The sequence below is a fragment of the Aethina tumida genome, chromosome 4 (genome assembly GCF_024364675.1).
Source record: "Aethina tumida isolate Nest 87 chromosome 4, icAetTumi1.1, whole genome shotgun sequence".
Taxonomy (NCBI): Eukaryota; Metazoa; Arthropoda; class Insecta; order Coleoptera; family Nitidulidae; genus Aethina; species Aethina tumida.
Genome location: NC_065438.1, coordinates 22,281,556 through 22,294,675, shown reverse-complemented (window position 1 = coordinate 22,294,675; position 13,120 = coordinate 22,281,556). Strand labels below are relative to the sequence as shown.

At 39.0% G+C, this 13,120-nt stretch overlaps 3 protein-coding genes across 3 annotated transcripts; 1 reads left to right on the top strand and 2 right to left on the bottom strand.

Moving 5' to 3' along the window:
- Positions 1-1,894: 1,894 nt before the first annotated feature.
- LOC109602336 (protein slowmo) lies at positions 1,895-6,518 on the bottom strand. The gene is made up of 3 exons (XM_020018687.2): positions 6,362-6,518; positions 6,137-6,302; positions 1,895-2,636 (listed from the first exon to the last, which is right to left on the bottom strand). The coding sequence occupies exons 1-3, from the start codon at positions 6,391-6,393 to the stop codon at positions 2,160-2,162; spliced, it is 675 nt and encodes a 224-aa protein (XP_019874246.1). The 5' UTR covers positions 6,394-6,518; the 3' UTR covers positions 1,895-2,159.
- A 248-nt stretch (positions 6,519-6,766) lies between these two features.
- Positions 6,767-10,591, bottom strand: LOC109602338 (FACT complex subunit spt16). Its single transcript, XM_020018689.2, has 3 exons — positions 8,726-10,591; positions 7,746-8,667; positions 6,767-7,693 (listed from the first exon to the last, which is right to left on the bottom strand). Exons 1-3 carry the CDS (start codon positions 10,476-10,478, stop codon positions 7,000-7,002), a joined length of 3,369 nt encoding a protein of 1,122 aa, XP_019874248.1. The 5' UTR covers positions 10,479-10,591; the 3' UTR covers positions 6,767-6,999.
- A 284-nt stretch (positions 10,592-10,875) lies between these two features.
- LOC109602320 (eukaryotic translation initiation factor 2A) lies at positions 10,876-13,096 on the top strand. The gene is made up of 6 exons (XM_020018668.2): positions 10,876-11,079; positions 11,133-11,277; positions 11,337-11,971; positions 12,028-12,630; positions 12,684-12,856; positions 12,920-13,096. The coding sequence occupies exons 1-6, from the start codon at positions 11,055-11,057 to the stop codon at positions 13,043-13,045; spliced, it is 1,707 nt and encodes a 568-aa protein (XP_019874227.2). The 5' UTR covers positions 10,876-11,054; the 3' UTR covers positions 13,046-13,096.
- The last annotated feature ends 24 nt before the right edge of the window (positions 13,097-13,120 follow it).

Here is a 13,120-nt window from a genome sequence, read left to right as displayed (position 1 = left end):
ATAGACGTTCGGAAAACTGATAATACTTTGAACTCTGAACCGGGCGACGGAAAGATAAATTTTTATCAAAAATCCGGATGATTAGGAATTATGTGATATGAAATAATCGAAACGCTTAATTATTTTGTTTTTATATGGCTATAGAGAAATGTGAATGAATAAGCCTAAATTTTTATAAAAATTAAATAATTTGAATAGAAAATTTTGCGAATTGTTTTCTTTACAGCGACATCTACTACGAAATTATGCGAACTGGAATATTGTGTTACAGGATACTTGAATTATGTTAAACAGTTTATATATAATGTGACCTCATAAATTTTATATTTCTTGTGATATTGATTTTAATGAACTTTCTTTTTAATTATTAAGGCACGAAAATATATACTTATAGAAATAACACTAGCAAATATTTGATAGTGTTTTTTTAATCAATTAATGTTATCAAAAATAGAAATAGAAACCAAACCTATTTTTTTATTTACAAATTTGGAACAAAATTTTAAATAATAAATATGTTAATTTCTAGAAAAAACCTAGAAAAATCAATATACTTCAAATTTAAAATTATTTCTTCTAAAGATTTCATTTCATAAAAAATAAAAAACGTTATTGACCATTTTTTTTTTTTGAAAATATTCTATTTTTGATGATCTTTCCGAAATGAAAATAGGTTAGGTTAGGTTAGGTTTCCATTTCTTTTTTTTTAATTAATCTTATCTATCTAATTTTTTATTATTTATTACATAAAACCGCAAAAATCAGCATTTTTTCAAATTTAAAATAAATTTTTCTATAAGAAATCTTAATTTTTTTACTTGATCGAAACATATTCTTTAATGCGCCAAAGAGAATATTCTGAAAAAATGTCGTTTTTTCAATTTTTTAAAGCCAAAAATAGATGGATCCTTAAAAAACAATGAATATAATAAAAAAAATACTAAGCTGAAGCTATAGGACAATCTGAAATAGTTGAAATAAAATTAATAATATAATATACAAATAAATTATGTTTTTACTTACCAACAAAATTAATATAAATTACACATCAAATAAAATAAAATTATCTATAAATCAGTGAATAATCAGACTAACCCAAACTAATAAACACGGAAATAAATTAAAGATAAATATAATTCTACACAAAATAAATGGAAATACGTAAATACATGTGAGAAAGAAACAATTAAAAGTGTCTCTGGAGAACTTGCACATATTACCCTTAGTCTTAGTTTAAATATTAAGTTATATTCCAACTTAAAGAATAAAAACATAAAAATGCAATTTTTAATATTAACGTTTTCAATTTATTTATTATTTTTTATGTGAGGCACTGCTTCACCTGCCTTATTTGAGTAGTGGCCATCGTTAGTAGCATAAAAAGTTATAAATATACGATCAAGTAGTTTTTGAACTACTCAAATCTTCGTTTGAGTCGGTATTTGGAATTATTTCATTGACTAGAGGCACATCTCAGCACCCTACCATTGGAACATTAACCCTATCTTAAAGCGCATACGAGAATGTTGGAACCAAATAGAAATATTCAAGATTTACTTGTGAAACAAATTGAGGCCAAGACGCATTTAATAGTGCCAAAATATTCAACGAAATTTTAAAAAAACAGTTATTGCATGTTTAATTGTTTTACAACATATCCTTCTACATTTGTTAAAATATTAAGGTATATTCTATTTTAAAGAATAAAATCATAAAAATATGTTTTAATGTTAACGTTGCCAATAAATTTTTATAGGTGAGACGCAACCTCACATAGTTACAACGATTAAATATTAAAAATGATGAAGAAAACAGCATATCAGAGACAATAAAGTTTATTGAAAAGATCTTAACATACGTGGCATGTTGAGCGGGTGAAAATTAAAGCGAAATGTCTTCGCAAAAAATTTATTAATAAATATTTACATCTAGACATCCAAGGTACAGGAATGTGGAATAAATAATGTCAAATGTATGTACAGGTAACAGGCCCGGCCTGCCGAACCCCCAATTAATTATTGTACACTGAAATCCCTCTCGTACAATCTCGATCACAATTAAATGCTAATACTTCTCAGACGTGTGTGAACCCGTGTGACGGCATTGAAATTCCATTTTGCAGCGACAAATAATAACATTAATTTAGCTAATTATCTCGACTAGTTGCATTCTTGAAACGCGTTAGCCCTTTGTATGTGAATGTCGTCGAGACTCTTCTTTGCCTTCTGCGATATGTCGTCCATCGATTTTTTCGCACTGATCGTGATGTCGTCGATCGATTTCTTCGTGTGGTTCAGTATTTCGTCGGTGCTGCGCGTCAGATCCTTCACCTCCGTGTTGATCTTGCTGATCACCCACTCCATCGCCTGTCTGCCCTTGCCCGCGTTGTTCGATATCCGGTTGGTCAGCAGATCCTCCATGTAGTTGGTGAGTGGCACGCCCTTGACGGTCACCACCGCTTCTTGTGTCAGCAACGTCTTGTTGGGATCGGAGGGGTGGGGCGTGTACTTTATCGTCTCGTTGACGGCGATGTGCCGGCAGAACGTCAGGTTTATGGTCTTCAGGATCATCTGTCTGGTGTTCGGGTTGACTTCGGAGTGTTCGCGGGCGTAGCACACTTTTGCCGAACCTATTAGCTGGAAAATAATTAATGGAATCAGTAATCAGGTCGATTTGTTGGCTACTAAACGGTCTGTGTGTTCATTTTCAATTGCGTTATCATTGTATTTTTAATTAGGGGGACTCATTGTGTGTTGTTGTTATTATAAACAATAATAACTGTTTATGAATTCCCCCTCAGTACATACAGTGGTATTTATTATTACAGCAACTTATTTCAATTTCTCTTCAATATATGGAAACAAATTCTTGTTTAATATATCCCTGTACATAAATCAATGCCACCATGTTTCACTGTGGGTATAAGAAAGTTTGTGTTTTGTTTTGTCCTATAGAATGTTTAATAAGAACAAAATTACAAAAGTACGCAATTTTTTAAAAAACAAAATTAGATTGTCCAGTTACATAGTAGACATAACAATAACAGAAAAACAATTAACATTATTTTTCTAGCAGCCAAATTTAGTACTACAGTATTTTTGATATACTTTAATAAGTTGCTATAATTGTGGCTACTACTGTAGATTCAGTGACGTAGAAAATGAGGGGAACCCCCTACGTTGTTGGTATCATTATGAAAATTATATTTAAAATATGAGAAAGAAAAATAATTAGTGAAATTGAAATTTGATGGGTTGTATTTTATTCAGGACAAGCCAGAAAAAAATAAAATATTGCTATAATTTTGTCCATTAAAAAATAAAAATGTACGCAATATTGGAACAAAATTAGACTGCCCAGTTACATAGTAGACATAACAGTTACAGAAAAACAATTATCTTTATTTTTCTAGCAGCCAATTTAAGTAGTACAGTATTTTTAATATACTTTAATAAGTTGCTATAATTATGGCTGCTACTGTGGATTCTGTGATGTAGAAAATGAGGGGAACCCCCTACGCTGTTGGTATCATTATGGAAATTATATTTAAAATATGAAAAAGAAAAACAATTAGTCAAATTAAAATTTGATGGGTTGTAATTTATTCAGGAAAAACTAGAAAAAAATAAAAAGTTGCTATAAATGTGTCCATTAAAAAATAAAAATGTACGGATTATTAGAACAAAATTAGATTGTGCAGTTACATAGTAGACATAACAATAACAGAAAAACAATTAACATTATTTTTCTAGCAGCCAATTTAAGTAGTGCAGTATTTTTAATATACTTTAATAAGTTGCTAAAATTATGGCCACTACTGTACATTCAGTGACGTAGAAAATAAGGGAAACCCCCAACGCTGTTGGTATCATTATATTTAAAATATGAGAAAGAAAAACAATTAGTGAAATTGAAATTTGATGGGTTGTATATTATTCAGGAGAAACTTGAAAAAAATAAAAAGTTGCTATAATTTTGTCCATCAAAAAATAAAAATGTATGTACGCAATATTAGAAAAAAATTAGATTGTCTAGTTATACAGTAGATATAGCAATGACAGAAAAATAATTAACATTATTTTTCTATAAGCCAATTTAAGTAGTACAGTATTTTTAATATACTTTAATAAGTTGGTATAATTATGGCCAGTTAGTTTATTACATTAAAATATGAGAAAGAAAAAAACAATTTGTCAAATTTATATTTTATAGTTTGTAAGTTATTCATGAGAAACTAGAAAAAAATTATATTTATATATTATTATATTATTTACATTTATTCATTATAGAACGCTTTCAAATAAGTTAATATTGGAAGATGATCAATCAAAAATCAATCACATTTTCTAGAACCATTAAAATATTTTAATTTGTAGCAACGTATTTAGCAATTCAATCATTATATAACGTTGTAAATATGCTTATGCATCACAATAGTAGCACCATACGTAAAAACTTTCGCTTTTATCCGGTTTATCACCTGTACAAATATTTTGGGCGTGCATCCTTATCTACGTACAAAAAAACGTGTCGATGAATCATTAAACAAACCGGGTTTTATCTAGTTTACGAATACTTATAAATTAATTATGGATTATTAATACGATATTAATGCGCCGTTTTATCGTCCGAATCAATATTTGTCACTCGGACGTTCGTAACAGCCTTGAACTGGAAAGAAAATGATACACAAAAGAGGATTTTCATTGTTTGATGAAAAATCCATAAGTCTAAATGGTGGTGATAAATGGATCATACGAATCTGATGAATCATCAGGTTTTTACCAAGCGACAACAGTCAGCAATTTGATAAACATATTATTTATATGCAAGTTTATTACAGACAATAAAATGCCAAAGAAATTTCCATTTAATTGAACCAATAAACAGGTTATCGACATTCTTATTACTTCAATCAATAGTTTTTGTCGTCTTGGGGCTAAATTATCCAGTGAAACAAACACAGACGGTTCGATAATAGTAAAATTATAGGCTGGAAATGTCACGATTGACTATATCCAATCAAAAACAACAAGGTGTTATTAAATCCCATAATTTGTTTTTAGAATTCCGTCGATGACGTTTTATTTAGAGTCTTTTCCGCCCACAACGTACTTAAAACTCATTTTGTTGTTTGCACCTTGAACTGATCAAGTGATTGGAGGAAAAAGTTCTAATCTTAGGCACGAGATAAAGAGACTTAACATTCATACAATAGTGTGCAGCGTCAGTTTTCAATTACATAATTTAATCACACGCTCTCTGAACAGAATCGTACGGCGCATCTATTTATATTTCATATAGGCAAAAAGGTTAAGCTAAGAACGTAACAGAAATCTGATGAAACTACCATGATACTTTCGCGTGTTTAATTTACGTTTTATTATATTTTAAATTTGTTAAATTTTTTATGTTAAATCCATAAAAATATTGATATTAATGGGTGGATGATACTAATACAATGCAATATAATTTTTTTTATTTTATCTCTAGTTTATTAATAAATTGAGAAGATATGCATCATTTTTTATGTTTTGTTTGGTCTTAATCACAATTACAAGGTCAGAAAAATTATTAACAGTGTATTACACACATTAAAATTGTGTCAGGCGCAACTGTTTCCACAAACAATAAATGAAAGCATACTTTAACAACTCAGACAATTAAGACTGACAAAATTCTTAATACTGAACATGACAATCGATACAGCTTATGAATACTTAATCAAAACTGTTTACTTTGTGTGGAAACTTGGATAGTTAATAATTAATAAGTAACAGAGAAAGTGGCCACAACTATTGATTGAATTAAATAATAAATAATTAAATTAACCGCACGTGTATAGAACATTGTATAAACAGAATGTGCGTCTCGCGAATCTGACGCAGGAATTTATCGCGGAATTCCGAGTCAGATTCACGTGCACGATTGCGGGTCTAATAACCCTGTCTGAAGGTCGTCATTTGCATTAGAACCCACCTAAAATAACCCTATTGTCAGGCCCAATCTGAATGGACCTCGACCTTGCACATGCACACTTTATAAAGTCTAACCGGAACGTTGGACTGAAGCCAAACAATTCTGCGGTTTTGTGTGTGTGTGGGAATACTTTACATAACAAACACAAAAAACTTACTGCCTGGGCCCACTTGGGAAAGTACCATATCGAGCTGACCAATCTGTGTGTGTGCAACACTCCATCAACCACTTGTCTCTCCACCACGTCCGTACCGATGACTGCGGGATTGTGGGGGTTGGGGTATTTCCTCCAGGCGGCCGTGGCCACCGTCTCCCACGGATGACTAAAAACATAAAGTAACTTTAGTCCGTGTTCCCGGCCGTGTCAACACACCAAACCTACTTGAATGTGTGTTCGCTTGTCCAAATTTTCATTGCGTTCCTCTTTCTTGGTTGGCGGGCTAATAACTATGGAGAATTTACTAGAACTAGTTCCTCGGGGAACTAGTGGCGACCATCAACCTTGACAGTTCGACGATGACAAAGACGGATGGAAATTGATGACGGCTTTCGAGCATGCCGAAAAAAGTGCTACCAACAGCGTCTTAAGGGTGCGCTAACTTGGTTGCATAAAAATATCTTAGTTGTGCCCTCTATTGGCGTAAGTGCCAACTATTAGTTATGTGAACCAAATTTTAAATTTAAATTTCAAAAAATTAGGGAGTTGGCGAATACATTAAATTTCTGTAAAAAATAAGTTGCTTTATTAATATAATTTGAAACATAACTGCAAAATTGAAGAAAAATGTTACAGAAACAACGCAACATTTATTCATAGTATTATACCAATAAACAGCAATTCTTTTGCCTGAACGAGCAACAATTTCAGTTGTATAATACTTTATTTAATAAAAAATATGGATATCAAATTGTTAACTCACTGTACAGCAATTATCAAAAAACACTACAGACTAAATTAATTATTTAAATAAAGTTAAAACAAATCCTTAAATAACTAAATAAACAAGAACTAAAAAAGATTCATTTCCTGGACTTCTTTGATTTCCTGTCGCCGCTGTCGTCCCGGCTGCGCTTCTTGTCGTTCGACGAGTGCGAACTTCTGTGATGCGAGGAGGACGACTTGCTGGGACTGGACTTGTGGGGCGACGACTTATGGGGCGACTTGTGCGAACTAGATTTCGAATGGCTCGACTTGTGTCCCGACGAGTTGTGCCTGTCTCTGCTCTTGTCCTTGCTGCTGTTGTGTTTGGAACTGCTCGACGAGTGGTGCTTGCTGGAGGAATGGCTGCTCTTATGCTTGTCTTTGGACGAGCTGGATTTGGCTGTTTTTCTGCTGCGCTTTCTGTCGAAGCTGCTATCATCGAATTTATCCCTGTCTTTGTTTTTGTCTTCTTCTTCGGCCTCACGCTCCAAGTCCGACCAGTCTTTGCCCGACTCCTCGTCCGAGCCCAAGTCTTCGCTGGCGTCGTCGTCGTCGTCCTCCGTATCGCCCTCGGAATACTCGGAGTCCTCCTCGCTCTCCTCCGAGAACGACTCGAGGTCGGTGGGATCGTAGTTTTCGTCCTCGTCCTCCGTTTCCTCCTCCTGAGCCTGCTCCTCGTCGGACTCCGGGTCCAGGAAAGTCCACCCTCCACTGTCGAAGAAGCCATCCGGGTCGTCCGTGATGGTCTTCATGATCTTCACCCAGTTCAACGACTGTACACCTTCGGAATACCTGCAAAAACAACCAGTGAATGTTGTAACAAGTAAAACGTAACGAAACTAACCGAATGTCACAGGAGTTGAGCCACTCCTTGACGTGGTCCAGCATGTTCATGGGAATGGCGTTGACCATGGCGGTCTTCCTGTGATAATCCTTGAACACGAACACCATGTCGAAATTCTTGAGGTGGAACTGCACTCTCTCAAAGTGCACCAGCTCCACGTCCTCCAAGGTGATAACCATGGGCGGCCACTCGGTAAGGTTAACCAAACAGCCAGACGTGGGCTGTAGGAGCACGGTCGACCTGAAGGGTGCGCCGGGGAATCCCAGCTCCCTGAACGGCGTGTCGAACTCGATCTCCTGCTTGGTCATCGACTCCACCTTCTCGCAGAAACTCTTGAACGCCGTCTTGAGTTTGTGACGCAATTCACGTTCAGACTGTTCCGCTGCCAGGTCATCCCTGTCGTGCATGTGCTGGTGCTTCCCCAAATCAGTAGTGATCTCTCCCACTTCGGTATAGAACTGCACGTCCACGTGCTTCTTCTTGCCGAACATAATGGCGTGTTTGAGGTGGAAATGAAGGAGGATGATCATCTCGCCGTCGCACGGTTGGAAGAAGGCGTTCTTGATGTTGTTGTACAGTATGTCCACCTTGTCGCCTCGCACCGACGTGTACCGGAAGCCGTTGTTGTGGGCCTCCAGTGAGCCGGTCATTCTCTTCGTCACTATGTTCGGACGGATATAGAGATCTTTCAGCTTAGGATTACCCTTGTTCTGGGACAGGATGAGCGTGTCCTGCTTCACCAGATCCTCCTTTTCCTTCTCCTCGGCCTCGCGAGTCTTGAACTTGCGCTGCACCTCTTTGATCAGCCTGAAGGCCGTATTCAAGTTCGAGGAGGGCGGTGAAATTTCACCTGGCTCTTTGGTGTTGGTGCTTCTGTAGGTCACCTCTTTCACAAAGGTGGCCTCTGGTTGCTGGTACACACCTGTAAACGCACATTAATGATAGTCAACATTAAATGTGAGGCAACTGGAGGGTCTTACCGTCGTTTTTACCCATGGTTGAACCGGGATGGAAAAAGTTGATCCTCAAATAAGTGTAGTCTCCTTCCACACTCTGTGAAATGTTCTTGATGGTGCTGATGTGGAAGGGTACAGCGATGCCGTAAATGGGCAAAATTACTGTTTCATATTTCTGGTCCACGTACAGCTTCAGCTCCTTCACTTCGGGCACTCTCGGCATGTGGTTGACGTTTTTGTACGAGACGGTGTTCTTGCGCACCTTCTCCACGTCTTTCGCCCCTGACTGTTTCGCCAACCGTTCCTTGGCCTTCTCGTTAAGTGCTGCGGCCAGTTCTTTCTGATGTTCCTTTCGCTTTTCCTCGGACGTGTGCTCAGTTCTGAGCTTCGACTCGAGGACGGCCGTCCGCTTGCCTCGGCCTAAAATTTCCGATTGTTTGGGGGCGTTCTCCTTTTCGTCGTCGGCGTCTTCATCATCGGTGTCGTCCTTGAGGAAGATACCAATGTTCTTCATCTTCTTTTTGGAGACTGTCAACACGGTGGCGGGTTGGCCGTCGTTTACCATGACTGTGTCGCCAATAAATAGGGCGTAAGTTTCGGCCTCCTTTTCGGACGCCTCTTTGTTCTTAAGATTACTGAAGCCAATATTCACGTTGAAGATCATGCCTTTCTTTAATACGACCGTGGTTTTAGACGTTATCATCAAGGAGCTCTCCTTGAATTCTATGCCCATGGCGAAGCCGAAGTTTTTGGTTAAGTGGTCCAACAGTGCAGGCTTTTCCTTCTTGACATAGTTGTAGCCGGCGTCGTAGACATCTGAGATTTTGTTTCCCTGTTGCAGTTTCTTCAGCACCTCCTCCTCTAATTGGACCAAGAAATTGTAGTTTGCTTGCATCTCGTCTGTGGGATTCACCAAGAGTGTTCGAACAATGTTGGAACAGTAAGATTTGTATCTGGCGCCCAAAGAACAAATGATGGCGCCGAAGTGCAACGTGTTTTTGTCACTAACTGCACTAAATTTTAAATTGTAGTTACCCCCGGACTGTATAATAGCTGGATAACACATATCTACCTGATTAACATCTACACCTGACACATACTTCTTGTCCTGTATGGCTGATTCCACACCCTCAGCCAACTTGTTGTGTTTCACCTTTTTGTCCGAGTCGATGATTTCCATGATTTGGTCCTTGAGATACTTGGTGAAAACATCGACAGACACCAGACATGCCTTTTTAATGGTGATAATTTCGTTCTCCTCCTTGGGAGACATTAAGAGGGCGGCGGCCGCGCTTATGTCCACGCTCTGGAAGTCCTCCTTCTTGAGCATGGCCCGCCACGACTCCATCAGCGCCCCAGGATAGTTGTCCTTGGGAAACACCCCTATGGTTTTGCCCTTTTTGCTGTCCTTGATGGCGTTCACCAGTATCTTAAAATTAGCCTCGTCACTGTCTTTGTCGCGTATCAACAGCGAGAACTGTATGTTGTTTTCATCCTTGCTTTCGGCCTGCCGCAGAAAATCGATCTTCTTCTTGCTGGCCAAGAAGTACGCCTTGTTCTCGGTGAGCACCATGATGGTGTCGGTCAGCTCGTAGCCGAGCAGCCACGTTTGGAGTGCGCCCGATTTGCTGTACACGATCTCCTCGTCTTTACCAACGGCCGTAACCAATGCGTCCATCTTCGAGAAACCATTCTCGCCTTCGCTCTTCTGCCACGCCGTGTACAGTTTCTTGAGGCGGCGATGGAACGCGTCCTTGTCCAGATTGATGTTCGCCATCGTTCCGTTTAACGCACACGACAACGAAAAAAACTCAAACAACCACCATAAATGCGGCGTTCAGCCAGAAGGCGCCAGTTTAACGTAGCGATGCGAAGCGCGCGCGCGTGCAAAGTAGAATGTTCGCAGGTCACCAACTGTTGCTCGCACAAGACCCCAAACTAATAACCAAGATAGGCCCGTTTCTAGATTCTGATAGTTACACTTTGATTATCTTGTGATTTTATTTACACCATCTTTTGTTCACTCGCGTTAGTGTTTGACATTAAATGTATAAAATAGTCGGCAAAAGATCCATTTAAGTAAAAATCTAATAATTCATATTGGATTTAAACCAATAGTAATTCCAATGAACCCAGCCGGAGTAGTGCAAAAACTCAACATCCCGTAGTTCCAATGAATCAGTTTCCAGATGGCGACCGGTCTCATTTAGTTGTTGTTTATTTTTAAAACCGGTGCAGTAAATGCCCTCAAATCAGCCCGACAATTAGTTTAGGTCGATTGAACGCCCGTAATTTTGTTTCCTTAGCGGTTTTTGCGTCTGACGTTGAACACGTGTGAACATAACCTAGAAAAATGGCAACGTCAATGCAGGTGGCAGGTAAAAAACGACTGTCGTCGGTTTGAAGTTGCGTCTACACATGTGATTTTTAGCACGCAGTTCGTCCGGTATTTACTTGGCGAACGGCCACCCCAGTTTTATTCAGTTGGAGGACGCACCACAGATCAACAGCAAGTCATGTCGGGTCATGCTGTTCAGTCCGGAAGGTCGATACTTTGCGTTCACCAATGGACCACAGTAAGACGCGGTATCTGGACAAATGTACGGATGTCTTAAACGTCGTGTCGTTTTTGTAGGATCAACATTCTGACCACAAGTGATTGGAAAACTGTGGCTGTTATTGAAAACACCAAAGCATATCATTTGGCCTTTTCCCCATTGAGCACCTATTTAATATCTTGGGAGCCATTCACAGTGAGCAATGCCAACCCACAGGGCAGTCCCAACATGCACATTTACAAAACAGCAACTGGTGAACTAGTCAAAAGTCTTACTCATAAGAAACAGATTAACTGGGAGCCCCAGTGGAGTACTGACGAGAAATTATTTTGCAAAATCGTCAACACAGACGTTATTTTTTATGAGGACCAAAACTTTGATAAAATTGTGGCCAGGATCAGCAACCATAAGGTTGCCTCTTTCAAGCTGTCACCCAATGTGGGCACATACTTTCTTATTTGTCACTCTCCAGGATCACCAGGCCAGCCATCATTTGGCAAGCTCTACAAGTACCCCAATTTTGAGGACAATCAAGCCATAGCAAATAAGAGTTTCTTCTCAGCAGACAAATTGGAGGTCAAGTGGAACTCAAAGGGCAACAATGCTTTGCTTTTAACATCCACTGAAGTTGACAAGACTGGTGGTTCTTACTATGGAAAGCAAGGCCTGCATTTTATGGGTCTTAATGGGCAAACCAACATGATAACACTGAGTAAGATTGATGGATTAATTGGGTGGCTTGGAATTAATGTTGAAAATGATTTATAGGCAAAGAGGGCCCCATTTACAGCGTGGAATGGTCGCCGAAAAACCAGGAGTTTTGTGTGGTTTACGGCTTCATGCCCGCCAAGGCTACAATCTTCAACCTAAAGTGTGAGCCGGTGTACGAATTGGGAACGGGCTCCCGCAACTCCATCTACTACAACCCCCACGGCAATTTGCTTCTGTTGGGTGGCTTCGGCAACCTGCAGGGCAACGTGGAAATCTGGGACGCTATTAACAGAAAGAAAATCGGCACCTGCATCGCCTCCGACACGACCTTGTTGTCGTGGGCGCCCGATGGCGAGTACTTCCTGACCGCCACCACGGCCCCGAGATTGAGGATCAGCAATGGATACAAAATTTGGCACTACAGCGGCTCGTTGCAGTTTGAAAAGCCGTGGGTGCAGAAGGAGGAGCTGTACGACGTGGTGTGGAAGGCTTACCCGAAGTTGACGTTCAAGGAGCCGCAGATCTCGACGAAGAAGGTGGAGGGCATCGAGTCGAGTCAGCCGCAAGCTTCGACCCAGGCGTACCGTCCACCGTCTGCCAGAAACAGGCCGACGGTTAACTTTAGGTTGCACGATGACGAAGAGGATGCCCACAAACCTGGTATGCATGACGGGAGAAGGATTTGGCTGCTTAATTGTTTGCTGTTGGTTTAGGTCAAAATAACGCGCCCAGCAAGGCGAGTTTGAAGAATAAGAAGAAGCGGGAGGCGAAGAAGGCGGCCAAAAAGGACGAGGGTGAAAGTGCCGGTCCTGTTATCAAAAGCAACGTGCAGATTAATCTGACGGGAGATCCGGAAACTGATAAGAAACTTAAGAACATTAAAAAGGTATTATTAATACATAAATTGTACCAGTTTTTGTCACTTAAATGGGTGTGTGTGCATTTACAGAAACTCGATGCAATCGAAAAACTGAAGGAACAACAAGCTCAGGGTAAAACTTTGGAAGTAAACCAACTGGCTAAAATCAAGGGCGAAGCTGATCTAATCAAGGAGTTGGAGCAGCTGCAGGTGTAATGCCGAAAGCATTTATTGTGCCGTTTTTGAATAAATATTTTAAAAACGTTACTTTGGCATTTTTATTGAGACACC